The 25,055-nt window shown below is 38.3% G+C and overlaps 4 protein-coding genes across 4 annotated transcripts in view; 3 read left to right on the top strand and 1 right to left on the bottom strand.

Moving 5' to 3' along the window:
- Positions 1–13,179, top strand: part of EDTP (Egg-derived tyrosine phosphatase) — a 50,066-nt gene extending 36,887 nt beyond the window's left edge. The window contains exons 2-7 of the mRNA XM_073957456.1: positions 6,915–7,897; positions 8,044–8,598; positions 8,670–8,753; positions 8,831–9,028; positions 11,757–12,152; positions 12,478–13,179. Of these exons, the coding sequence (XP_073813557.1) occupies positions 6,915–7,897; positions 8,044–8,598; positions 8,670–8,753; positions 8,831–9,028; positions 11,757–12,152; positions 12,478–12,613 (2,352 nt within the window). The 3' untranslated portion in view covers positions 12,614–13,179. The remainder of the gene's footprint in view (positions 1–6,914; positions 7,898–8,043; positions 8,599–8,669; positions 8,754–8,830; positions 9,029–11,756; positions 12,153–12,477) is intronic.
- Positions 13,180–17,598: 4,419 nt separating this feature from the next.
- On the bottom strand, positions 17,599–19,188 carry Lhr (Lethal hybrid rescue). The gene is made up of 2 exons (XM_073957459.1): positions 18,881–19,188; positions 17,599–18,755 (listed from the first exon to the last, which is right to left on the bottom strand). The coding sequence occupies exon 2, from the start codon at positions 18,529–18,531 to the stop codon at positions 17,722–17,724; it is 810 nt and encodes a 269-aa protein (XP_073813560.1). The 5' UTR covers positions 18,532–18,755; positions 18,881–19,188; the 3' UTR covers positions 17,599–17,721.
- Positions 19,189–19,305: 117 nt separating this feature from the next.
- On the top strand, positions 19,306–25,006 carry Mtap (Methylthioadenosine phosphorylase). Its single transcript, XM_073957458.1, has 3 exons — positions 19,306–19,444; positions 23,966–24,745; positions 24,814–25,006. Exons 1-3 carry the CDS (start codon positions 19,424–19,426, stop codon positions 24,847–24,849), a joined length of 837 nt encoding a protein of 278 aa, XP_073813559.1. The 5' UTR covers positions 19,306–19,423; the 3' UTR covers positions 24,850–25,006.
- On the top strand, positions 19,327–22,807 carry LOC141387573 (S-methyl-5'-thioadenosine phosphorylase-like). Its single transcript, XM_073957460.1, has 2 exons — positions 19,327–19,444; positions 22,112–22,807. The coding sequence occupies exons 1-2, from the start codon at positions 19,424–19,426 to the stop codon at positions 22,790–22,792; spliced, it is 702 nt and encodes a 233-aa protein (XP_073813561.1). The 5' UTR covers positions 19,327–19,423; the 3' UTR covers positions 22,793–22,807.
- Positions 25,007–25,055: the final 49 nt, after the last annotated feature.

Genomic DNA, 25,055 nt, shown 5'->3' with positions numbered 1-25,055 from the left:
GCTTTTATAGATCCTATCTGAAAGAAAGGATGCTTCTATAAACCCTTTCTGAAAGAATGGGTGCTTCTCTAGACACTTTCTGAAAGAATGGGTGCTTCTATAGACCCTTTCTGAAAGAATGGGTGCTTCTATAGACCCTTTCTGAAAGAATGGGTGCTTCTATAGACCCTTTCTGAAAGAATGGGTGCTTCTATAGACCCTTTCTGAAAGAATGGGTGCTTCTATAGACCCTTTCTGAAAGAAGGGGTGCGTCTGTAGATCCTTTCTGAAAGAATGGGTGCTTCTATAGATCCTTTCTGACAGAAAGGGTGCGTCTATAGATCCTTTCTGACAGAAAGGGTGCTTCTATAGACCCTTTCTGAAAGAAAGGGTCCTTCTATATAGAAAGGGTGCTTCTCCTTCCATGTCTATTTGTAGGGTAATCAGCTTTGGGGACATACAGCAAATTTCTCATTTTGTTTAATTTTCTGGATGGGCTTATTGACCTGTTTATCGATGCAGAGTCGGCAGCAAAGGGGAACTAATGAAGTTGTTTGGTGACAACTGAACCCCTCATACCAATTGCGGATATTATTCGAATGTTCGGCACAACTTTCGAAAACGATATCACATTCGAAGAATTGGCAAATGTTTTTTGGGTGCCCCCCATACCATTGCTATCGCAAACGATTCGTTTTCGAATGTTTTTCGATAGTTTTGCGGATATTTTGTTCGAAAACGACACACGAGAACGAATTGAAAACGATTCATTCGTCGCTCAGTTTGTGGCAGGAAAACCTTCGAATTCGAATATTGTTAATAATATTATTAGTGAATGAAAGATGATAGTTTTTACGATAGTGGTGAAAAACATTTTTGTGGAGTTTCTTGATGTTTCTGTTATGTACCTTTTCCGTTTTTATTTCTTTATGTTTGCGACTCGATATGTAACTGTTGATAAACATTGTTGTCTTGTGTTTGGCAACCTACCCATATGTTGTCTTTATCAACACTTATTGTCTATATTATACGTAGCATTTATATTGAAATTATTTGAAAAAAGCAAATGGGAATTTTTTACAAACAATATAAATTTTTTTTTGAAACAAAAAATTTTTCAAATTAAAAAATGTTTCTCGAAACAATTTTTCTTGTGAAGAAAAAACATTCGCCAAATATTCGAAAACGATATCGTTTTTAAACCTTTGACGAACAAAAGAACAACGTGCTTGTGTACACCCCTCATACCAATTGCGGATATTATTCGAATGTTCGGCACAACTTTCGAAAACGATATCACATTCGAAGAATTGGCAAATGTTTTTTGGGTGTACACAAGCACGTTGTTCTTTTGTTCGTCAAAGGTTTAAAAACGATATCGTTTTCGAATATTTGGCGAATGTTTTTTCTTCACAAGAAAAATTGTTTCGAGAAACATTTTTTAATTTGAAAAATTTTTTGTTTCAAAAAAAAATTTATATTGTTTGTAAAAAATTCCCATTTGCTTTTTTCAAATAATTTCAATATAAATGCTACGTATAATATAGACAATAAGTGTTGATAAAGACAACATATGGGTAGGTTGCCAAACACAAGACAACAATGTTTATCAACAGTTACATATCGAGTCGCAAACATAAAGAAATAAAAACGGAAAAGGTACATAACAGAAACATCAAGAAACTCCACAAAAATGTTTTTCACCACTATCGTAAAAACTATCATCTTTCATTCACTAATAATATTATTAACAATATTCGAATTCGAAGGTTTTCCTGCCACAAACTGAGCGACGAATGAATCGTTTTCAATTCGTTCTCGTGTGTCGTTTTCGAACAAAATATCCGCAAAACTATCGAAAAACATTCGAAAACGAATCGTTTGCGATAGCAATGGTATGGGGGGAAACTATAGTCTTCCCTACCTCAACTAATCAATTTCATATCCACTCTAAAAAATGTTGTTATTCAAATGTTTGAATACAACAAAATATGTACTCGAGCTGAAATAAACACAAAGACGTAAAATTATTTCTATCTATTACTGACTTTTGAATACTAAAACTATTTTAACTAATTTTGCGGTAGCTGGCAGCGGCGGTAGTTTACAGCATTTTTATGGAGATTATTAACCGGGTGTATCAACGCAAGTTTTCCCATCCAATGACTCGCCTTGTAGATTCAGGGATCTCGGGCACACGGACATTTTGCTCCGATACGTTCTCTCTCAGTCCCACTGAGCTATCCACGTTTGCGCATTTGATTCTCAGCTACCCAATATATATCTGAACACTCGCACTTTTGACAAACCACAACCCACAGACGCATCGGTTAGAACTCATGTATGCTTCCCCCAATACCCAATGATAATAAACTTGTAATTATTTTTCCAACCTCGTTACTTTCATTGTCTCTACAGGTAATTACTGCTGCTGGTGGTTGGTTGATGATTACCTGTACGTACGTTGATATATATTTTTGAGCGCCAGTTAACAATGTGCTAAAAGATGACGTCGTCGTTATTGTCGTCGTGGTCATTATTTTTGTAGGCGTTGAATACGTTTTGTGTCATTGCACGTTTAAATCATTAAACGCGATCTGGTTGTGATGATGTTGTTGCTGCTGTTGTTCAACTTAATTGTTCGGAGTTCAAACAATAACAAAACAAGCATTGTCAATGAACATAGCCGGAGAAAATTATTTTGCAATAAATCTTGATGATATTTTGAAAAAAGTCCCCTTTTTAGAGTGTGTACGAGAGAGAGCGAGATGAAAAATGACAATGGGGGGAACTCAGATACTATCGTAATATACATACATACAAGTCTAGTTGACATTGGTTGATTTTAAGTATGTATTAATTTTCATGTAAATATGTGTTTGTAGGAATGTGTCCGTTAATAAAAAAATACTACCTACATGTATTAATTAAAATATTTTAACGTAACGTTTAGTTTTTCATTCATTCATTTCCGCATTGATATTGCAAAATCAAATGAAACACGTGAACAAACAGAAAGAAAATTAAAAATTTGAAATAATTATTTTATTGCATTTTTTTTAATAAAGCACAATATAATGAAACCGGGATTATATCTATGATTTTCTTTGTTGTTGTATATATCCGCAATATGCTTACATACATACGTTAGTACAATAGAGCGACAAAAAAACTTTAGAACTCCTACTCCCTAATTTTTATCCATTTGATTCAATAACCTTATTTACATATCTGGCTTTTCACAGAACATTTGTTCTCCAATCCTCTCTGTTTGCTGCTATATTTTCTCAATCTGTGACATGAAATTTTCTGATGTCGCGTTTCACTTGTTCGCTCCAACGAAGCCTTGGCCTTCCAGTTCTTATTCTTATGACATGACCCAGCCAACGCTATCGTTGTATCTCGATTCGTTCGTTCAACTATATTGACGTCGTTGTATAGTTGATTCAGTTCGTTGTTCATACGACGTCGATATTCGCCGTCAACGCAGATTGGCTCGTAGATCTTTCGAAGAATTTTTCTCTCGAACATTCCAAGCAGTACCTTATTTGCTTGCGCAAGTATCCATGCTTCGGAACCATACATTAGCACGGTAGTATCAGCGTTTTGTAAAGTGTTACTTTTGCTTGACGAGATGTGGCTTTATTCCTAAACTGCTTACTCAGCCCAAAGTAGCATCTGCTGACCAATACAATTCTTCTTTGTATTTCACAACTGATGTTGTTTGTTGTGTTTATGGCGGTGCTGAGGTAGACGAAGTGTTTTACTACCTAAAAATTTTAGGTACCAAAATTCACAGTTGGAGCGAAATCTGTGGACGTATTACGCGTCGATACCATAAATTTATTTTTATCGCCGTTTACTGCTGCACCGACTCTAGCAGATTCTCTTTCGATTTTTGAAAAGGTATCAGTTACTTCCTTTACCGATCGACACATGATGTCAATGTCATCGGCATAAGCAAGTAACATATGGATGTTTGTATATATTGTTCCATTTCTTTTTACCTTCGCATCTCATATAACCTTTTCCAACAGGATGTTGAAGAGATCACACTCACATCTTCGGAGAGGTTCTTTACTATTTTAACTAAGGACCGAGTATCAGTTAATGTCATCTTACAAAGCCGATTGAGCTTTGCGGGGAAACTAAAATTAGACATGTTTTGGAATACATTTGAATGTATATGTACGAAAGTGCGGCATTCAGAGGTGTTGAAATCCGCCGGTCTGCTGATGGAGACAGTTATTGGGAAATCGTCTGACCCAAGAGAAACGACTAGTTGCCTGGTAACATCATTTGTCAGACCAGGTAAGATGATGCTTATATCGGGAGAAGTTGACACTATCCGGTAATTCTGGTAGGGGCGTCCTTATTGATCGTGTAAAACGTAGGGCTATCAATCTGCACAGCCAGCACTATCAGCACTATACCCCTGTGGTTATTTCCAAGTATTGAATGTCACAACTATGATAAACATTAAAAATACCCCAAGACCAGTCGGTTATGACCTTCCCAAAAGTGGGCTAATGTTGGCCCTATAACCTGGAGTACATACAGCTATTTGTTGTACGTTGGGCAACTCTACCTCGGTTGATCCACACCTAACTGCAACCCTCAATACATTCCATATATGCGTTTAGGGCATGTATCTGTTATCTCAGGATTCAGGACGGAGAGATAGTATCGACCTGGTCTCCCTAGGTAGTGTCCTTCCATCTTCATGAATGGGTTGGGGTCGCCCACCAAACACAACACTGCTTGTGTAGGATGATATTTGGTCCTCAACTACTTTTGTGAGGGCCTGTCTCAGTGCTGTTTGAATGTCATCGTTTGTCTGAGGGGATTTGGGGAAGGTTTGGGAATTCCTTACGGAAGTCAAGTCTGACTGGTTCATCTCTTTCATTGGGAGGTCTGGAGATACTTGTGTTGTTTGGGTGTTCCCGTTTGTTGCATTTAATCGCATGTTACCTTGTTAGGAGAGTGCAGAGTGCTTGCACCGGGAGAAGCTTTGTTTCATGGTGTAAGTGATTTTCAGGGATCTTGGAGTGGCATCCAGTTGCGATGCGCAATGCGGTATTTTGGACCCTTTGAAGATTTCCTCATTGTGTGTCACTTAGTCCAGATGACCATATAGGGGCAGCATAGTCCATGAGGGGGCGACCTATGGCTTTGTAGGTGGTCAAGATGGTATCTTTATCTTTGCCCCACGTACCACCGGCAAGCGCTTTGAGAATTTTGTTTCTTTTGCCTACGTGTTTACAGAAATAAAGTAAATTATTAAATGTTACACCCAGGATTTTGGGGTTTTTGATCGTCGGGATGGTTTGTCTGCAGATGTGTATGTTTAGCTGAGCGTTTACATCTTTAGTCCACGATGTAAGGATGGTGGCTGAGGACTTAGGGGCGGATAGCTGCAGATTTCTGCCTTCAAAGAAGTCTTTAAGGGAAGGGAGGTAACCATTTAAGTTTGACTCTAAGTCTAGGATTTTCCTGCCTGTGGACATGACTGTGCAATCATCAGCGTAGGAAATTAGATGCACATTCTCGGGTGGGTTGGGGGCCCTCGACACATAGAGGTTGCAGTTGTTGTTGAGCTTGGTTTCCTGCACCGCCGCGACCGTGTTATTATTCCGACTCATAAAATCCACTATTTCCTCGACCTTAGCTCGGAATCCATTGCAATTAAATTGCCAAATGGGATACATTTTCAGGGTTTGGAAGAGTAGTGGGGGCTGCAGAGGAGTCTCGTATTCTATTGAGAACGATGTCTTAATGAAGGCTGTTTTCATGCAGCATGCAGCAACATTATCCCTGTCGTTGTCCCTCCCTCGAGTCCAGAGCAATCCCTGAGATACACCCACTCCCGGCATCTATTGCATCTGACCGAAGTTTGAGTGTGGTGGATGTGGTTGTGACAAACCGAACACATCCATATTGATCCTGGGTTTTCCTTGATCCCGGCGCGGACCAAAAGAATTCAGAATAGAAATTACGGGTTGGATGTCTGCCTCTATCTCAAAATACGATACAAATACAAACCTATGTACCCTGAGGTGGCAGCCGCTGATATCGAAGAACCCGCCGCCAAGGAATTGAATTGGTCTATGGTCTTTGGGTAATGTGTGACCCGGCTTTCTCCCTTTGATCAAGTAGGAACGAATGGAGGTCTTAAAAGTCTACATCAGAAATATAAACACCGGCTCCGCTGCATTCTGAAGCATAGGTGGTATTTTACCGTCATAACCATTTGTATGGCTGAAAGTGGGCCACCAGTCCCGGCTTCGTTTGGGGACCAACTGGTAGTCTTCATGGTTACGAAGTCGTACCAGAGACTTAATTCTGTGACCATGGGTACCAGTTGTCCCAAGATCTGTTGATCTGGTGTAGTAGTTGGTGTCGGCCCACTTGTTGGAGTATCGTGGTTGTGGTTGTACCCAAATCGCGGGTAGAGTCTTCGGCTTGAATGTGGAGTTGCATTGCAACCGGCTGTCTGGGCCATATAAAGACAGGGATTTTAGATGGGTTCCTCACCAAACTAAGGTGGTGGACAGGGCCAAACACTTCAACACAATTAGTACCACACTACGGTGCAAGGGGCCCTGATTGGTCACCGAGGGTTAACCGGAAGGTCGTTACCCACGTTAATTATGGCATTTCTGTATGGCTGAAAGTTGTTAATTGCTCATTGTAGTCTTGGGAGATAAGCTTAATCTATCTATCAGCAGGTTCATCTACTTCAGTGCGGGTTTGATTTTGACTTGCTGTAGATCTGGCTAGTATATCCAGAGTATCTACTTCATATGGAATAAAAGAGGAAACAATATATCTCCGTTTTTTAATCCACTATTATATTTCACAATACAAATGTTTTACTCCTTTTTCTATGGAGGTTATATTAATCAACATTTTCCTCTCTCTCTCTCTCTTTACAGGAAGAAGAAATAACGAAAAAATGTGAATTCCTATTTAAACAAGACTATTCCCTAATCGAACTTGAAAACTCAAATGGTATCCTAAGTCCACGTTATCCGGGTCGAATTTTTATACCGGAATATGAGCACAATAGAAACAGTAGTATGGCCTCCACAATCACCGCCAATAATACCAATATCTTTTCACAAAATGCAACACCACAGAATACCAGCCTAAATGGATTCCATCATCATCACAACAACTCAACAACACCAACTACCACCAGCATTAATGGTTCTATGTCGTCGTCATCGGCGACCTCAGCCCTCAACATGGGAACAGCCAATAACGGTATACATGCCTTTGTGACATTTGCCAACAGTGCAATGTCACAAAATACTAATAACGGAGTTGTATCCAATAATCCGTCACATCCGCCGTATTTCTCAACACAAATGCAATATCCTCAGCATCATCATCTAATGCAGGCCACGACAACAACAAGTCCAAATGTGGGGACGACAAATAATGGTGGTGGTGGTGTTGGTAGTTGTGGCAATGGCACAACAACATCCTCCTCAGCATATCAACATACCATCTATGAAGATTTGTATGACGTCAATAAGATACGTGAACTAATTACCATGGCCAAATATGCACGATGTCGTCAACGTTTTGCCGTTCCTGTTATTATGTATCGCGGGAAGTATATTTGTCGATCGGCCACCATATCCGTAATGCCCGAAACATATGGACGCAAGGTGGTCGACTATGCCTATGACTGTTTGAATGGCACCAATTACAGTGATCGGGGGAATCATATTGTCGACGATGAGAACAACGATAACAATGAAGATTCTTTGATGAATCATGCCTTGAATGAATCTTCGCCGTTTTCATACGATGAAGTGATTAAGAGTGACATACAGCTGTTGAATGCACTGAATGTGTCGACAATTGTCGACTTAATGGTGGAGAAGAGGAAAATCAAGTATTTTATGGCGTAAGTGTCAATTTTACAACCACATATGTACTATTGTTATTAGTAAATCAGTGTTACCTTTTACATGGGTCAATGTCCATGAGATGAGGTGACAATGATTTTGAAAGATTTTCTGTATGATAAGAACGTTTTTGTTTTCTTTCCAGCGTCTCTTCATCGGAAAAAGCCGATCCAGAAAATCATTACGAAGAATTCAATATATTATCTCTGCCCTATCCTGGCTGTGAATTCTTTAAGAAATTTCGTGACAATAATTATATGGCCAAAAATCTTTATTACAATTGGAAACAATCGTTTAATGATGCCATTATAAGTGTACCGAAAATTGGTCCAACTGCCGATTTGAATATCAACTGGTACGACTACAAACAATGGGATTTGGTGCAAATAACACAAAATTATCTAAAGGCCTGCCTTAAATATATACAAGAAGAGAATTCGGGCCTCTTAATACACTGTATCAGTGGTTGGGATCGTACACCGTTGTTTATATCACTTGTACGACTATCACTGTGGGCCGATGGTCTAATACATCAGAATTTAAATGCTCTACAAATGGCATATTTAACACTGGCCTATGACTGGTATTTATTTGGCCACCAACTGCCTGATCGTTTGAAACGGGGTGAAGATATAATGTTTTTTTGTTTTCATGTGCTTAAATATATAACCGATGAAGAATTTAGTATTGTAGAACATAGGTGAGTGAGTTTTTCGCTATTGGCCTTGTAGAATAAAATTATTCAAAGATTCGTTCTTTCTTTTTTCCCAGGAAACGTACTAAAACCTCAAGTAGTAGTGGTAGTAGTGTTATTGTTATTAAGTCTGATTGCTGTGATGATGAACCACTTAAAGAGTAAGTTCTTGGCCTTTTGATCCTTATCCATATTTAATGTATTTTAATGGGAATGTTTGGTTTGTTTTTCGTTACAGAGACTTTATCTTAAGTTACGATCAAGACAGCAATGATAGTTTTTCCAATAGTTCCAACTGTGATATGTCCATAACGGATAATTTTTATGCAACTGCTGCAACGACGACGACAACAACTACAATGCCAGCCGCCACAGTAACAGCACAACAACAAATGGTTATGAATCCTTTAACAAGCCGTTCACCGAATCCTAAAAGGTAGGAGGGTAATAAATGCCTTATTTGTAAATCTTCTCTATAAGTAGTGTCGGAGAAAAAAAGTTTTGCGATATCATGGCGTTAAGAATCAGTCTTATATGCGCGTCCATGCTTCGACCAGACATGAACGTTGGTCTGTTCATAAATGTACTACTAGAGAAGACCTTAAATGGTCTTCTGTCTATTAGATCGGACCTTATAATGTCTTCTGTCTACTAGAGACTTCAAAAGGTGTTATGTCTACTAGTGAACGCTTTAAAAGGTCTTCTGTCTACTAACGATCACCTTAAAAGATCTTCTGTATATTAGCGAACACCTTAAAGGCTCTTCTGTTTACTAGAGAAGAACTAAAGGATCTTCTGTCTACCAGCGAATCCCATAAAAGGTCTTCTGTCTACTGCGGAAGACCTTAAAAGGTCTTATGTCTACTGCAGAAGACCTTAAAGAAGACATTAAAAGGTCTAGAGAAGACATTAAAAGGTCTTCTTTTGTGTTTACTAGTAGAGACCTTAGAGACCTTCTGTCTACCAGCGAACACCTTAAAAGGTCTTCTGTCTACTAGAGGACACCTTAAAAGGTATTCTGTCCACTGGAGAAGACCTTAAATAGTCTTCTGTGTACTAGAGATAGCTTAAAAGGTACTCTGCCTACTATAGAAGGCCTTAAAAGATTTTGTGTCTGCTAGAGAACACCTTTAACGACCGTATTCTACATACTAGGTCTTCTACATACTAAAGAAGACCTTAAAAGGTCTTCTGTCTACCAGAGAAGACCTTAGTCTTCTGTCTACTATAGAAGACCTTAGTCTTCTGTCTACTATAAAATACCATAAAAGGTCTTGTGTCTACTAGTAAGGACCTTAAAAGGCCTTTTCTCTATTAGCGAATACCTTAAAAGGTCTTCTGTCTACTAGTAAAGATCTTAAAAGTTCTTCTGTTTACAAGGCAAAGGACAACCTACTTCGAATTTGTTTCGACCGCATATTATTCTTTTATCAGAAATACAAGCCAAGATAGCGAAGCAACTAAGAAAAACCCATAGAGTTTTGCCTTATTTTCTTTAGATTCCGTAATAAGAACATTAGTCGAGGCCCCAACCATAAAAAACTGTGCAACAGAACAATTTGGACAATAGTCTGTCAAAAGCCAAATTTGTTTGGATATCGTACATCCTGGTTCCATAAGCCATCTGCGGTGCCGCTTTTTAAGGTAGATCTCACGTAGTTTGCCCATGTAGTAGCACATCTGTGGCTTAACAGATTCATCAAGAGCTAAATCGATCGATATGGAAGGTCATAGCTGAGTGGTCTTAGGGACTTCTATGTTCATCATAAGTTGTGGCATCCGAAACGACTAGAGGGGTATAGTCCTGGCTGAGCAGATAGACAATGTTACAGCCGCTCACCATATACCTGTTAGTCGAATATCCGAAGTGAGAGGCGACGTGATTAGCAAATGAGAAGATTATTACTTCTCATCAGATCTCTTCCTGCCCACGATGAACCACCACAGTTTACAATGGTTTATGTTGCGAATGTCATCAGGAACGCAAATCATCTAAAACTTTGGGCCCTGATGGAATCTCCATGGTAATGCAGAATCTGCTAGATGAGCCGGGAGTCGAGTATCCCACTACTGTTCTCAACTTGTCGCTAGCCACCCACATCGTTCCCGAAGTTGGAAATGGGCAGGATGGTCCCGCTAATGAAGCCAAGCAAGGATACCAGCAAAGGTGAGACGTACCTGCCGATTTCGCTTTTGCTTGTCCGTAGCAAAGGCTCTTGAGGATTCACTCCTCCCTCAGCGTTATAAATGGCTATCCAACCTTTTATACAGTCAAGTACTCCACGCTGTTTGAGGACACCGAGCAGACTACCCAGCGGCCAAGGTTGAAGCATTGCACAATCAATTGTACGTGTGGACGCCAGTCGTGCGTTGAATTTCGGAACAAGAAGTACAAGCCCCGTGGAGTGAAACAGGGAGTACCCCAAGGTGGGGTGAAATCTTTAGAACTCTTTAACCTCTGCCTCTCCTGTATTCCACCCTCTCCAGACGGCATTGAGATCATAACGTATTTGTATGATTGTATGATCGTCAGGTACCTTCCCTGATGTCATTTGTGAAAGGCTGAACTCCGATTCTTACCACATTTTTCCATGCGAGGAATATGAAAATATCCAGAGGTGAGAACAGAATGTCATGATCGATGGTAGCAGAATTCCGACCACAAACTATCCCAAGATTCTAGACAGCATGTTCACGTCGTCCGCGCATGCCACAGCTATCTGCGATAGGTTAAGATGTAGGAACAAGGTCCTAAGTCCCTAGCCGCCAGCGCTTGGTGCGCATAGAAAGAAACCATGTCGACTACATATAATGCGATAGGTCGACGCCACTGTAATCTCATCTTTAAGTTTGTGATCTTACCGTAATAAGTCCCACAGTGATCCTCCTCCCTTCCCTATCTTATCGAATGGGAAAAGGGAAATGGTTCTACGTTGAGAGATCGCAGGTCATATTGTTTTGGATACCCTGCATCCAGGATCCATAAGCCATCTGTGATCCGCATCTCTAGGTAGTTATCACGAAGTTTGCCGATGTAGTAGAACATCAACCCATTTTAAATTTTCTTAAAGAAAAATATCTTCTCAATGAATCTTGTCCTCTTAATTAGATATTCCTATCATCCTAATAATATAATATTTCACTTCTTTTTCACTTTCTCATAGATCAAAAACTAGTCCTATATCAGTGCCAGTTAGCGCAACACGACAACGTCAAGAGTCCACATCATCAAATGGTAGCTGGCAAGTTGTTACCGATACTGGATCCATTGATTCAATGATGAATGGCAGTTATATGATGCATTTTATATCACAACAACAACCGGATAATATTTCGATAACATCATGTAATAGTGGTCATTATGTGATGACTGGAAACGGCATGGGTGGTATGGGGGGAAATGGTTACAATTGTCATTCAAATACACCCAGCAATGGTAGTAATGGCAGTTTAAGCAGTAATGGCATTAGCAACAATGGTGGTGCACTTAATTTCATAACGAATGGTATCAACGATAAGGATCAGCTGAATGGTGGTTCAAGTAAAACATCAACGATAATGTAAGTATAGTCATATAGCATTTCAATTTACGCCTTAAAACTGAGTAATTTGTTAATTAAATGGAGAATATGTTAAGCTTAGGTTTTAAAAGTTTCGAAAAGTGTTCATTACGTCCTTTAAAATCCAACCAATAACAAATGCTAACTTGTAATATTGGCTAATATAACCATGGTTCCAGTACTGCAATAATCTACTAACTTTTACTATTTTTTCGATAACATAAAGCAAAAAATTTTATCGTAATAAAAAATAGTAGCTTTTTGCAGGTTCTGGAACAGAGCAATAATTTTTAAAAAATAATTTATTCGTGTTTTGTATTTTCAGGCGCAAAAAACGTTTAAATGCCGTTAGGGCAATTTTCATACAGGCGTATGGAAAAACAGTTGGCCTTAAATTTAAAGAAGGTTCTGCCATGAATTTAGCCACATTTATTGGTACTTTAGCCGATCAATTGTTTTAGGAAACAAGCGAGAGAAGAAAGAAGAAGAGATCACCAATCCAGTTGTCATTTTGTTAAAGTACCTTACCAACTAACAGCAACAAAAACAAATACATCCTCTATCTACCTTTTCGTTCCTGCTATTTACATACATAAATACATATATTTTATTTTTTGTTCTGTTATTATTTTTATATATATATACATTTTATTTTAATTTTTGGTTTTTATGTGCGTTTGTATATCTTTTTAATTTTTTATATATAAATTATGTTAATTATTATGCGCAATTTGTATCATAAAATAAGGAGAACAGTAGTGTACTATACAGAGATAAAACGATCATGCGAAGGAATAATTTTACCACAGCAAAGCGTAAAACAATAAGAGGCAAATTGTGAACACGCTTTACTCTGCGGCCGATAGATGATTGGAGGTTGTAATAATAGTAAACATTTATAGTAAAAATACTTGTATTTTATTTAAGTTTTAACACGAAAACAAATCTAATGCAAACGAAATGAATTATTTATTGATAATTTTACGTAAAATTTGAAAAATAATGAATTAATTTTTAAAGTTTTATTAATTTTTTTGTTTTCTTTTTTTCATTATTAATGTTTGTTTACATAACCTATGAAAATGTGCGCGTAACCTTGAAAATCTGCCTGTTTGAGGTAAGGTTATTGAAGGCCAGAATCAATGCAATCAGTTGGCGCATAAATCAATTGACCTTAGGCGTGAGGGTCGAAAGTTGCAACTTAATAAATACGGGCAAATATCCTCGATTGTCCGCGTCTGAAATGCTTTAAGGAGAGTAAAACATCCGGACGAGGATGTAATTACACTTTCCATTTTTGGCGTGCCCATCTCCCTTTCTAGCTCAATGCGTACATTGCCTTCTTTGGTTTTGTGGATTCTCTTTATACCCACTGTAATTTCCACTAGTTTAATGAAAGTTTTAATTTGCTTCAAGATATCGGCGTAGACGTAAACGTAATTGATTAGTCCTTGTTTCTACCCGCCCCCTAGAATTTTGGGGTAGTTTGTGGTCGTAATTCTGCTACCATCGATTGTACCATGTAATTCAATTCTCTTCTCACACCTCTACCGTATATGTGGTAAACAGAGTGGCCGTAGATTGAGTGCAGTTCAGCCTTTCACGAATGACATCAGGGAAGGAACCTGACGCCAAGATCGTACAATCATCCGCATACGTTACGATCTCAATGCCGTCTGGAAGGGGTGGAATACAGGAGAGGTAGAGGTAGAGGTTAAACAGTTCCAGAGATATCACCCCGCTTTGAGGAACTCCATGTATTACCACAAACGACTGGCGTTTAAACATATATTTGAACAGCTTGGCATGGTTGACGGTATCGAAGGCCTTCTATAGGTCATGAGCTACCATGACTGTTACGACGCACAGTGGTTCAGAATCGTTTTTTCCTGGTCAAAATTCTGTAACCATTGAACGGATAGAGATATATTCATAATTCTTTTTTTGGTAGACAGATAACACAATCAGCTTTCAGACGAATTATAAGCGGTCAAGTTCGGTCTGGTAGTAGCAGAGAAATTCAAGGTCAAAGTTAAACTTTTGAGTTTTTTAACTATTTTTCATCAAAATATGAGTGTTTTAGTGGTTTTTATATATTCATATGTATTAAAGATGGTCAAACACCAAAAAATAAACAAAATAATTACCAAAAAAACTAAAAAAAAAAAATTCGAAAAAAATTTTTTTTCAAAAATTTGTAAAAAAAATTTACAAAAAAATTTAAATTTTTTACATTTTTACCCATGTAATTTCAATAAATTGAAAAAAGTGTTAAATGGACGGAACGGGACGGGAACACAAAGGATTATATGGGCTGGAAGAGGAGACTTTCGGACATCTTTCTGTGAAAACAGAACTTTGTTCCAAGTTGTTCCACAAAAGTTCTAGTCCACTAAATTTGGAATTTCATAAAATTTAGTACCCGAGGAAAAATAAAATAGATCATGCTGTGTAAACGCTACGGTAATTTATTAAAACGATTTTTAAAGGCAACATTCCTACCTACCTTACGAAAAAAACAATGAACACAATAACTGTTATAGTTTCAGAGAAATAGCCTCGTCTTTCTCCAGAAATTTGCAAAAATGACGTATTTTCCAAAAATGGGGAAAATGCGGAAAATGCTCGTCTTTAGGGGCACGCCACGCCCACACCTTCCAATATTTGGGCCTAATTTTTTGGTTTCCTTAGTTTCAATATGTTTACTATCGAATCTCATATGGAAATTAAATATCTTTGACAAAACAAAATTTTGATTTTTGGCCAGGAAAATCGATTCCTGAACCATTGTGCGCGACGCACGGCCTCTTCTGGTTCAGTCCTCTATTGACATGTCTGGATATGGCGTGTAACGCTGTTGTAGTACAATGTATTTTCCGAATTCCATGTTGATGATGGGCAATTGGAAAACAGGCGTAGCACACTCCTCTTCGACATATAACTTTCGGGCTGCTCTGTTAACTGCCTGTAAAAAAAGCACGCGAACCTCTTTGGGTCAATTACTATCTCGCCGTTGAAAGTAACAGCCGTTCTGTCATTCTTCTTTCTCGGATTCGGGAGTGATTTAACCGTTACCCACAATTTACTTAATCCTGTACCAATGTTGTATTGCTTTAGGTGGTCTATCCACTTTCCGCTTACGTTCGCCTACTGGTCTGTTGACGTTCTCCATAGATGTTGTTGTAGTCCCTACAAAGTTTCCAGGTTTGCTACAGCCACTGTATTGTGTAGGGGTTACAATTGAATGATGGCAGACATTTTGCATTCGTGTTTTATTTTTTACTGATGTAATTATTCCTCCTCCGATTTGGATGATCTCTGTAGCAACGTTGAACATTTCTTAAGAGCTTATAATTATAGACGCATATAATGCCACAGAACCACCTATCAGTTTATAAGAGAGCAAGGATCTGACTTTATATGCACCCCCAGATCGACTATAACATGCTATCGAATGCAATCCCGATGATCATGGGATATTTCGTGGTCGGAATTGATCTACAGTCAACCTGCACATTCAGGGACATTCTCATCTCATAGATATCTGAATCCGTTGCTTTATTGGTGGTATTGAACAAGTGCGCGGATTTCTAGATATTCAGTTCAATTACATGAAGCCCCTTACTCATTTTTTTTTTTCAGATAAAAAAAACACTTCCGTGTGTTATTCAATTCTTAAATCCACAATTATTTAACAATTCATAAAAACCCCAAAAAACATTTATCTTTTGTATATAACAAAACAAACAAACTAAAAATGCAAACAATACGAAAAAAACAAAGACATAATTAAAAATGCATGCTGCCAGACGCTGCTCTAAAAATGTTAATTTTTACTTAAACTTTTTTGTTGTATTTTTAAATGCGTTTTGGTTTCAATTTTGGTTTTGTTTAGTAAAAATGTATTTTTTGCAATAACAAAACTATATAAAAGAAATAATAAAAAATTATACAACTAAAACAATACAAATGCAGCATTGTTATAAATAATAAAAATCTTATTTATAATAAACAACACAATAAACCAATTTGTTTTATTACAAAATGTGCGTGAAAAATTAGGCATATTCTAACACCGTGGAGTAATAGGAGTCCAAAAATAAGAAAACATGTGTTTCGACCTTTTTCCCCACCACTTTCGCGGTATGTGATCATAATTTTTTACAGCAGAAATTTAAATACTCCGAAGTCACAAGTACAAAATCTGCCTTTAGGTAAATTGATTTTTTGGTAGTGAGCGGAGAAAAAAGAGCACCTTTATACTCTTTCCTACCCCTATTTCCCAAAAACTCAGTTTACTTAACGGCAAAATTTGTACGTGTGACTTCGGACATAGCAACGTGATTGATTACACTTGCTCTGTTCCAGAAGCTGCAAGAAGTTACTATTTTTTACTACGATAACATTTTTTCCTTTATGTTATCGGAAAAAATAGTAAAAATTAGGAGATTCTTGCAGTTCTGGAACAGACCAACTATGAACACACATTTTGGGGCAGAGATAATTCCTTTTGGAGATGAAAGCCCTTGGTGAATATATTAAGAACCCCGAAGGACAGATTCGCCGTGAGTCGAACTTCTTCGTTATGGCGTGATGAAGTTTTTGCCGGAGACCATGTAGGCCATCAGGAATTAACGTTATATCTTTGTTCACTGTTGATTTAGCTTATTTTTGAGATGGCATGTCTTCAGTCTTCGCTTCCTTCAATGTCCTTTTCGTCCTTTATTTTAAGAGCCGCTATAAAAGTACCGCAAGATGACGTTTTTCAGCTTCTAAATGCTCTGCAAAAATGTCACCTCAAAAATAAGCTAAATCAACATTGATGCTGCATAGGATTTATTATCGCCCACGTCCCATGCCTTTACAATAAAGCAATTTATGGGTCGATTCCGTATTGCGACGGGAGTCATGTCATGATGTAGTGGAGCGTTTTTTGTTTTGATTTGAATAAATCAGAAAAAATATCAGAGCAAGTTTTACACAAAAGTTATACAGCCCAATCATGAATGAAAATTCCGCGCGGAATTTCTCTCTTTTCCCTTCTTTGCTATCACAAAAAAAAAAATCCGATGGAGAAAAAGTAGATATCATGAACGCTCTCAAACATGTGTTTTCCCCAAAAAAAATCTCCCTTGCAAAACTGAAGGGAGTTTACGAAAAATCTTAGTATTTCCCACAAACTTTGTACAAACACCGATATTGAATGAATTTTTCAAAAATTGCTGTCGTTTAACTTATTTTAATTGCATGATTTTCTATTCTGGCAACGCAACTACAGTTCAGTTGATATCCATAATCGACCCTTTAAAGTAGATAATGCAGTAGGAGGGGTGATTTAAGTAAATTTGTTTAGAATCTACTCAAATCGCACAAATAAACCTGTTTAAGTTACCTCATGGTTGACCCAGTTAATAATAACTTTTTCTATAATAAAATTGTATTAAAATTTAGATTCATTCCTTCATTTAATTGTGTTATTACTTATAAGTAACTTAATAACTTGTAAAAATAATATTTATGAATAGAAAGGAAAGTGTCGTGGATTAAAGCAAGTGCATTTCTACACTCGTCACAACAATCTTTGACTATAAAATTTCTTGATTTGAGCCAAGGGCAAATAATCTTCTAAATTCATGCGTTTTACGTTTACATAACATGGTCGTATGTGCTTGTGAGCCTCCGACAATGGAACTAACTTTGCATAAGGTCTCTTGTTATTGTTACCACCAGCTCCGCCTATTATTTTCTTTTGTCTCCATGCTCTGTCGAAAACTTGATTAAATCCGATATCTTTCAGTAAGTCATCAGCCTCTTGGTTGGCTTGTCTCTTTTCTTGGGCATCCAATTTTTTTATCTGTTTACCATCCAGTTCAGCATTTAACAGCAAATCGAGAACTTCTTTTTCCAACGCCAATCGCTGTTCAAGAGGTAATTTTGCAATTTCCGACATATTATCCTGTAAAAGTTTCTGTACAGGTGTATTGGTTTTTTGATTACAATTCGATCGTGGATCTTCTAATTCTGCATTGATGTGTAATACTGATTGTCGTAAAGAGCTGGGTACGGCCTGTAAATCGTATGCCTTGCTGAGACATTGTATCAATGGTTTCAGGACTTGCCAGCGACTCATTAAATCGGATATTGAAAACGCTGCAAAGGGGTCATTTTCATAACTGCGATTAAAAGCGGCATTGATACGTTTCCACGCCCACATTGTATAGTCATCATCTCCGTAGGAACGCACTCGAGGATTGTAGATGAAGGGATATTGTTGTATTAATTCCAAGAGTTTACCATCGTTGAGTACGGTTTTTCCTTGTGCGTTGACGTTGGAAATATTCAGAACTTGAATGCCACGACCACCATCGCCACCAACCATACTTGAAGGACTGTTTTTATTAAGTTGTTGAAGGTAGAAATAAAAAAAATGGTGGGCTTCTTCGAGGCAGATATTTTTTTTTTTTTTGGATTATAAAAAGATTTCTTCACTTCGAAGAGAGAATGCAGTGGCGATCCTCAGAATTCAAAACTCAAGGTTAACACTCCACTCCAGTATGATGACAAGATATAACGTAGACAAGACCAATGGACTGATTCCAGCAGCTGTTGAGTAGTACAATAAAACAAAATGAATGCGCTTACAAAACATCAAATATAAACATTAAATTAACGACCAATGTAAAAAAACTTTTAAAATTATAAACAATTAAAAAACGTTATTGACTCACGAAGACCTGGTTGAGATCAATCTAGCTTCTAGTGTATAAATCGTAGTATGGCCAAACCGACATCCAGGACAGCTTTATAGTTTGTTGAGATCGAGCAGTCTAGCATCCAACAGACCAGGATACCGCAACGCCTAGTCGAGGACAGGGACTATAGTATAAAAAAGAATGATAGAGGGTGATATAAACAATTAATATCGGGCTTCTTCTGCTTTGTTGTCTTGTATTTAAAAATAGATGATAATGACAATAAATGATAAAATAGAGGAATCAAAACAAATTGTCCACTCAAACAAATGTTGCCACATTTTGAAAAACATGGTGCGCTTTTTTTTAAAGTTGGTGTTAATAAAAAAATTATTGCCATCAATTTCTTTTTACAAAAATGTAAACATTGGCAACTCTGTAATAGGTTATCATTTGTGAACTTTTGCTTGTGAAAGGTTTATATTTTTTGGAAAATTTCGAGGGTGATTACATCTAAGTAATCACGATTCAATTGAATTTTGTGTCTCAAAGAGTTTGGAAACAGAAGTGATAGCGGAAATGACAGCACAACAAGTCAAGGTAAGTTTATTTGTGGAATTTGATGGGCAGGTGGAGATTACGATGAGATATGTATGATGCCGACTGCCGGCAAAAGATAAACATACATGAGCCCAACCGGGAAAGTGATGTATGCTAAATATAGACATTTTAGAAAAAGGCATAAGTAGAGTTTAGGGCCCGGTCCCGGATCTTGATGATATATATATATACCACAGATAGTCCTTGTGGCCCTAAGTATAATGATATACATTTTGTCTTGCACAAGTCCATACTTCCCTTCCCGAGATATGGGCCTCCGAAATTCCAAAAATGCTATAGTTTCAAGACCGACTACTTAGAAAAATTTACAATTTAAAATAAAATTTTGTTTCCATTCCCGAGATATGCACCTGTCCATAGGAGAAAGTCTTAAATTCCCCGGCCGAGGCCGGCTATTTTGAAAAAATATAATTTAAAAGAAAATTTTGTCCCCTTTCTCGAGAATGTCATTGGTATTTGCGGAACTTTGAAGGCACATATTTCCTGAAGCATGGACTTGTGGAAGACAAAATGCATGTCTTTATAATCAGGGCCACAAGGGCTATATTAGTATATATATCATCAAGATCCGTTTACAACATCTTGTTTAGTTGGTGAACCGGTAAAATCTTCGCCTTCCCACGAAGATGGCCCACTGGTGTCACGGTGAGCACCTTGTTACTGTCCTCAGGGCGGCATTCGGCAGGTTTGAATATTCTTCCGCTATGTAGAGCTAACATTTACATACTACCCTGGCGCCGCATAACTTAAAACAGACCGGCTTATTGCTTTATAAGAGGTCAACAAGGTATCTTCGCCAGAGACCCAAGTGCGGCCGGTAACTTGAGGGTATTGATCCTACTTTTGAGCATGTATTGTTGAGGGGGAGCCTCATTTCAACCGTCCAGGTGGTGAAAAGTGTGGCAGTGTATTTAGCGGCGGATATTTTCATATACATCAGAGGGAAGAGCTGAAGAAGACGTTCAACCAAACACGATAGGACCTAACGTCACGATCGTGCAATCATCCGCATGAATTACGATCTCTTTGTCATCTGGTGGTTGTGGTATCTCAGAACTGCCTGATTCATTCCACGGGTCTTGGACTTCTTATTTCTGAATTCTGCAAACAAGTGACATACACACGAAAGTTGATTATACAACGTTTCAAACACGGCTGGAGAGCAGTTATCTCTATATTCTCAAACAGCTTGGCATGGTTGACGATATCGAAGCTTCGATAGGTCAAGAGCAACCATAACAGTCCTGGCTCAAACCTGGACTTTGTATGTGGATATTGCGTTTTGGTGCTGTGCATTTTCCGGAATCCATGTTGGGCAATTTCGAAACTACTTCTCATCATGGCAAGGAGTAGTTTCTCGATTGACCTTTGCTGCCATCGTTGCCTGACTTCAGTACCGGGAACACTCTGCCAACTTTCCAGGGTTTTGGACACTTGTTAAATAATGAATGCCGGGTTCATCCAGTTACTTAAGCATTACCACTGATCTGTGGATCTGTCACTGTCAAGCAGTTGAAATTTACTTAATCCTGTACCAATGTTGCATTGCTTTAAGTGGTCTATCCACTTTTTCCGCTTATGTTCGCCTCCTAGCCTGTTGACTTCAAGAGTAAGCTCTGTAACTTTTGTGGCGCCTCTGCTGGGAAATTTGGTCTTATTTCGGATATTCAATCAGCAGGACTGTAGCGTGCGGCTGTAAGACGATGTACCTGAAAATTCTGTCAGCTACCCGAAGATCTGGGGTGTTACTCTGTATTGCGATGCGTTTGCTTTTGGTATTTTAGCGCAAAATATTTGCGTTAACACACGATTTTGACATATGCTTTTGTATTACAAATTGCGGCGGTGCCAGAAAGGAAAAAAGGAACGAAAATAATGGCGAAAGGAGATACTAAAACGTATTAGAGACGCATTTAATTTTTCTAACGCTTCGCAATAGAGAGTAACCCCCTGGACAACTCTCTGAAGCAGTGGTAGGTAAATTCTCCAAACACTTGCCAATCGGATATATAGTTCAGATGACCGGAAGATGGTCTGGGCAAGGGAAATAACGAGTTGTCAGTACACGTCATTAATCAGACCACAAAAGCTATGTCTGGCGATCTGTGCAAATTTGGAGTTATCAATTTGCTCGGTTAGCGCTATACCCTTCAGGTCATTGCCTAGGATGGAATGCTAAAAGCTCATGATGGGCATTGAAGTCCCCTTGCACCACCTTTATTGCCCTTTTATAACATTAAGCACAGCTATTCATCGGCGGTATGTACACATGAAGGATATCCCCATACATTATTTATATACTGGTGCAATAGAAAAGCTTATCCTCCCTCTAACTACAGTTGTTAAAACTATTGATCTGTTATTGATCATGTCACGAAGAAAATAGTCTTCAGACTCATGAAATCCACTATTACTGTAATTTTCTCCGATATGCACAGAGTCCGGCTGACTTCCTGATACATTTAGTTGCATTTTCGAGGAACAATGTATGAGTGTGCAACTGAAATATTTTGACGAAGTTTAAACAGCACAATGCAATTGACGACACGGAAGTCAGCCTCCTTTGTGCTTAAAAATAATCAACAAAAGTTCTTCTCACTATATTTGTAAACATTGTTTAATTATTGTACCACCCTTCTATTACAGATAGGCATCATTGGTGGCTCAGGTTTAGATGATCCTGATATTTTGGAGAATCGTCGTAAAACAACTGTTAGCACACCTTATGGTAATCCCTCAGATGTCCTGATAGAAGGTGAAATTCAAGGTGTTAACTGTGTCCTGCTGGCCCGCCATGGCCGTAAACACAATATTATGCCATCAAATGTTAATTATCGTGCCAATGTATGGGCTTTAAAACAGGCAGGATGTACACATCTGCTTGTGTCAACCGCATGCGGGTCATTGCGTGAAGAAATTAAACCAGGTACATTGGTAATACTCAACGATTTTATTGATCGTACCACAAAGAGATGTCAGACATTCCATGATGGTGGGTCGGAAAGTCCTCAAGGTGTTTGTCATTTACCCATGTATCCAGCATTTAATGAACGTTGTAGGCAAATTCTATTGAAAACTATTCAAGAATTGGAATTTAACGTCCATGACAAGGCTACAATGGTGACAATTGAGGGTCCCAGATTTTCTTCGCGTGCCGAAAGTAATATGTTCCGTCAATGGGGTGGTGATCTTGTCAACATGACAACATGTCCCGAAGTCGTATTGGCCAAAGAGGCTGGTTTAATGTATGCTGCTGTGGCCATTGCCACCGACTATGATTGCTGGCGTGAAGGTTGTGAAAGTGTCAATGTTCATCCAGTTACTTAAGCATTACCACTGATCTGTGGATCTGTCACTGTCAAGCAGTTGAAATTTACTTAATCCTGTACCAATGTTGCATTGCTTTAAGTGGTCTATCCACTTTTTCCGCTTATGTTCGCCTCCTAGCCTGTTGACTTCAAGAGTAAGCTCTGTAACTTTTGTGGCGCCTCTGCTGGGAAATTTGGTCTTATTTCGGATATTCAATCAGCAGGACTGTAGCGTGCGGCTGTAAGACGATGTACCTGAAAATTCTGTCAGCTACCCGAAGATCTGGGGTGTTACTCTGTATTGCGATGCGTTTGCTTTTGGTATTTTAGCGCAAAATATTTGCGTTAACACACGATTTTGACATATGCTTTTGTATTACAAATTGCGGCGGTGCCAGAAAGGAAAAAAGGAACGAAAATAATGGCGAAAGGAGATACTAAAACGTATTAGAGACGCATTTAATTTTTCTAACGCTTCGCAATAGAGAGTAACCCCCTGGACAACTCTCTGAAGCAGTGGTAGGTAAATTCTCCAAACACTTGCCAATCGGATATATAGTTCAGATGACCGGAAGATGGTCTGGGCAAGGGAAATAACGAGTTGTCAGTACACGTCATTAATCAGACCACAAAAGCTATGTCTGGCGATCTGTGCAAATTTGGAGTTATCAATTTGCTCGGTTAGCGCTATACCCTTCAGGTCATTGCCTAGGATGGAATGCTAAAAGCTCATGATGGGCATTGAAGTCCCCTTGCACCACCTTTATTGCCCTTTTATAACATTAAGCACAGCTATTCATCGGCGGTATGTACACATGAAGGATATCCCCATACATTATTTATATACTGGTGCAATAGAAAAGCTTATCCTCCCTCTAACTACAGTTGTTAAAACTATTGATCTGTTATTGATCATGTCACGAAGAAAATAGTCTTCAGACTCATGAAATCCACTATTACTGTAATTTTCTCCGATATGCACAGAGTCCGGCTGACTTCCTGATACATTTAGTTGCATTTTCGAGGAACAATGTATGAGTGTGCAACTGAAATATTTTGACGAAGTTTAAACAGCACACTGCAATTGACGATACGGAAGTCAGCCTCCTTTGTGCTTAAAAATAATCAACAAAAGTTCTTCTCACTATATTTGTAAACATTGTTTAATTATTGTACCACCCTTCTATTGCAGATAGGCATAATTGGTGGCTCAGGTTTAGATGATCCTGATATTTTGGAGAATCGTCGTAAAACAACTGTTAGCACACCTTATGGTAATCCCTCAGATGTCCTGATAGAAGGTGAAATTCAAGGTGTTAAATGTGTCCTGCTGGCCCGCCATGGCCGTAAACACAATATTATGCCATCAAATGTTAATTACCGTGCCAATGTATGGGCTTTAAAACAGGCAGGATGTACACATCTGCTTGTGTCAACCGCATGCGGGTCATTGCGTGAAGAAATTAAACCAGGTACATTGGTAATACCCAACGATTTTATTGATCGTACCACAAAGAGATGTCAGACATTCCATGATGGTGGGTCGGAAAGTCCTCAAGGTGTTTGTCATTTACCCATGTATCCAGCATTTAATGAACGTTGTAGACAAATTCTATTGAAAACTGTTCAAGAATTGGAATTTAATGTCCATGACAAGGCCACAATGGTGACAATTGAGGGTCCCAGATTTTCTTCGCGTGCCGAAAGTAATATGTTCCGTCAATGGGGTGGTGATCTTGTCAACATGACAACATGTCCCGAAGTCGTATTGGCCAAAGAGGCTGGTTTAATGTATGCTGCTGTGGCCATTGCCACCGACTATGATTGCTGGCGTGAAGGTTGTGAAAGTGTCAATGTTCAAGATGTTTTGAAAACATTTTCAGAGAATGTTGAAAAAGTAAAACAAATATTGGTGAAGGCTGTTGTCAAAGTTGCTGCCGAAGATTGGACAGAGGCTATTGCAGAGGCTAAGGTTTGTGACAATTGAAATTTTTAAGAATAGGTTTTATTGTTTTTAATCAAATTCATATTTTTTTATAGCAATGTGTTGTTAACAATACCATGGGAGGTAAATAAGAACAGGAGGAAATTTAGACGGCCACATTCATTCTACTACATTTAATCTCACGTGCCCAGTAGAATTGTTTTTGTTTTCTTTTTTACAAAATAAAAAATGCATTTATTTTTAAATAATAAAGAACAATTGTTACTCTCCAGAAGGCAGCATCACATATTTTCAACCTGAGTAATGTTGGTTAACACTTCCTTAGTATTTCCTACAT

Source organism: Musca autumnalis, unplaced genomic scaffold, assembly GCF_047663935.1.
Source record: "Musca autumnalis isolate F117 unplaced genomic scaffold, ASM4766393v1 scaffold_5, whole genome shotgun sequence".
In the NCBI taxonomy this organism is placed as follows: domain Eukaryota; kingdom Metazoa; phylum Arthropoda; class Insecta; order Diptera; family Muscidae; genus Musca; species Musca autumnalis.
The sequence above is the reverse complement of the archived record's forward strand: the minus strand, read 5'-3'. Positions and strand labels throughout refer to the sequence as shown.

Coding starts and splice junctions, on each gene's coding strand:
- Lhr (XM_073957459.1), bottom strand. CDS start 18,531: ATGGTTGGTGGCGATGGTGGTCGTGGCATTCAAGTTCTGAATATTTCC.
- LOC141387573 (XM_073957460.1), top strand. CDS start 19,424: ATGACAGCACAACAAGTCAAG. Junction 19,445..22,111: donor TGACAGCACAACAAGTCAAG/GTAAGTTTATTT, acceptor CTTCTATTACAG/ATAGGCATCATTGGTGGCTC.
- Mtap (XM_073957458.1), top strand. CDS start 19,424: ATGACAGCACAACAAGTCAAG. Junction 19,445..23,965: donor TGACAGCACAACAAGTCAAG/GTAAGTTTATTT, acceptor CTTCTATTGCAG/ATAGGCATAATTGGTGGCTC. Junction 24,746..24,813: donor AGGCTATTGCAGAGGCTAAG/GTTTGTGACAAT, acceptor ATTTTTTTATAG/CAATGTGTTGTTAACAATAC.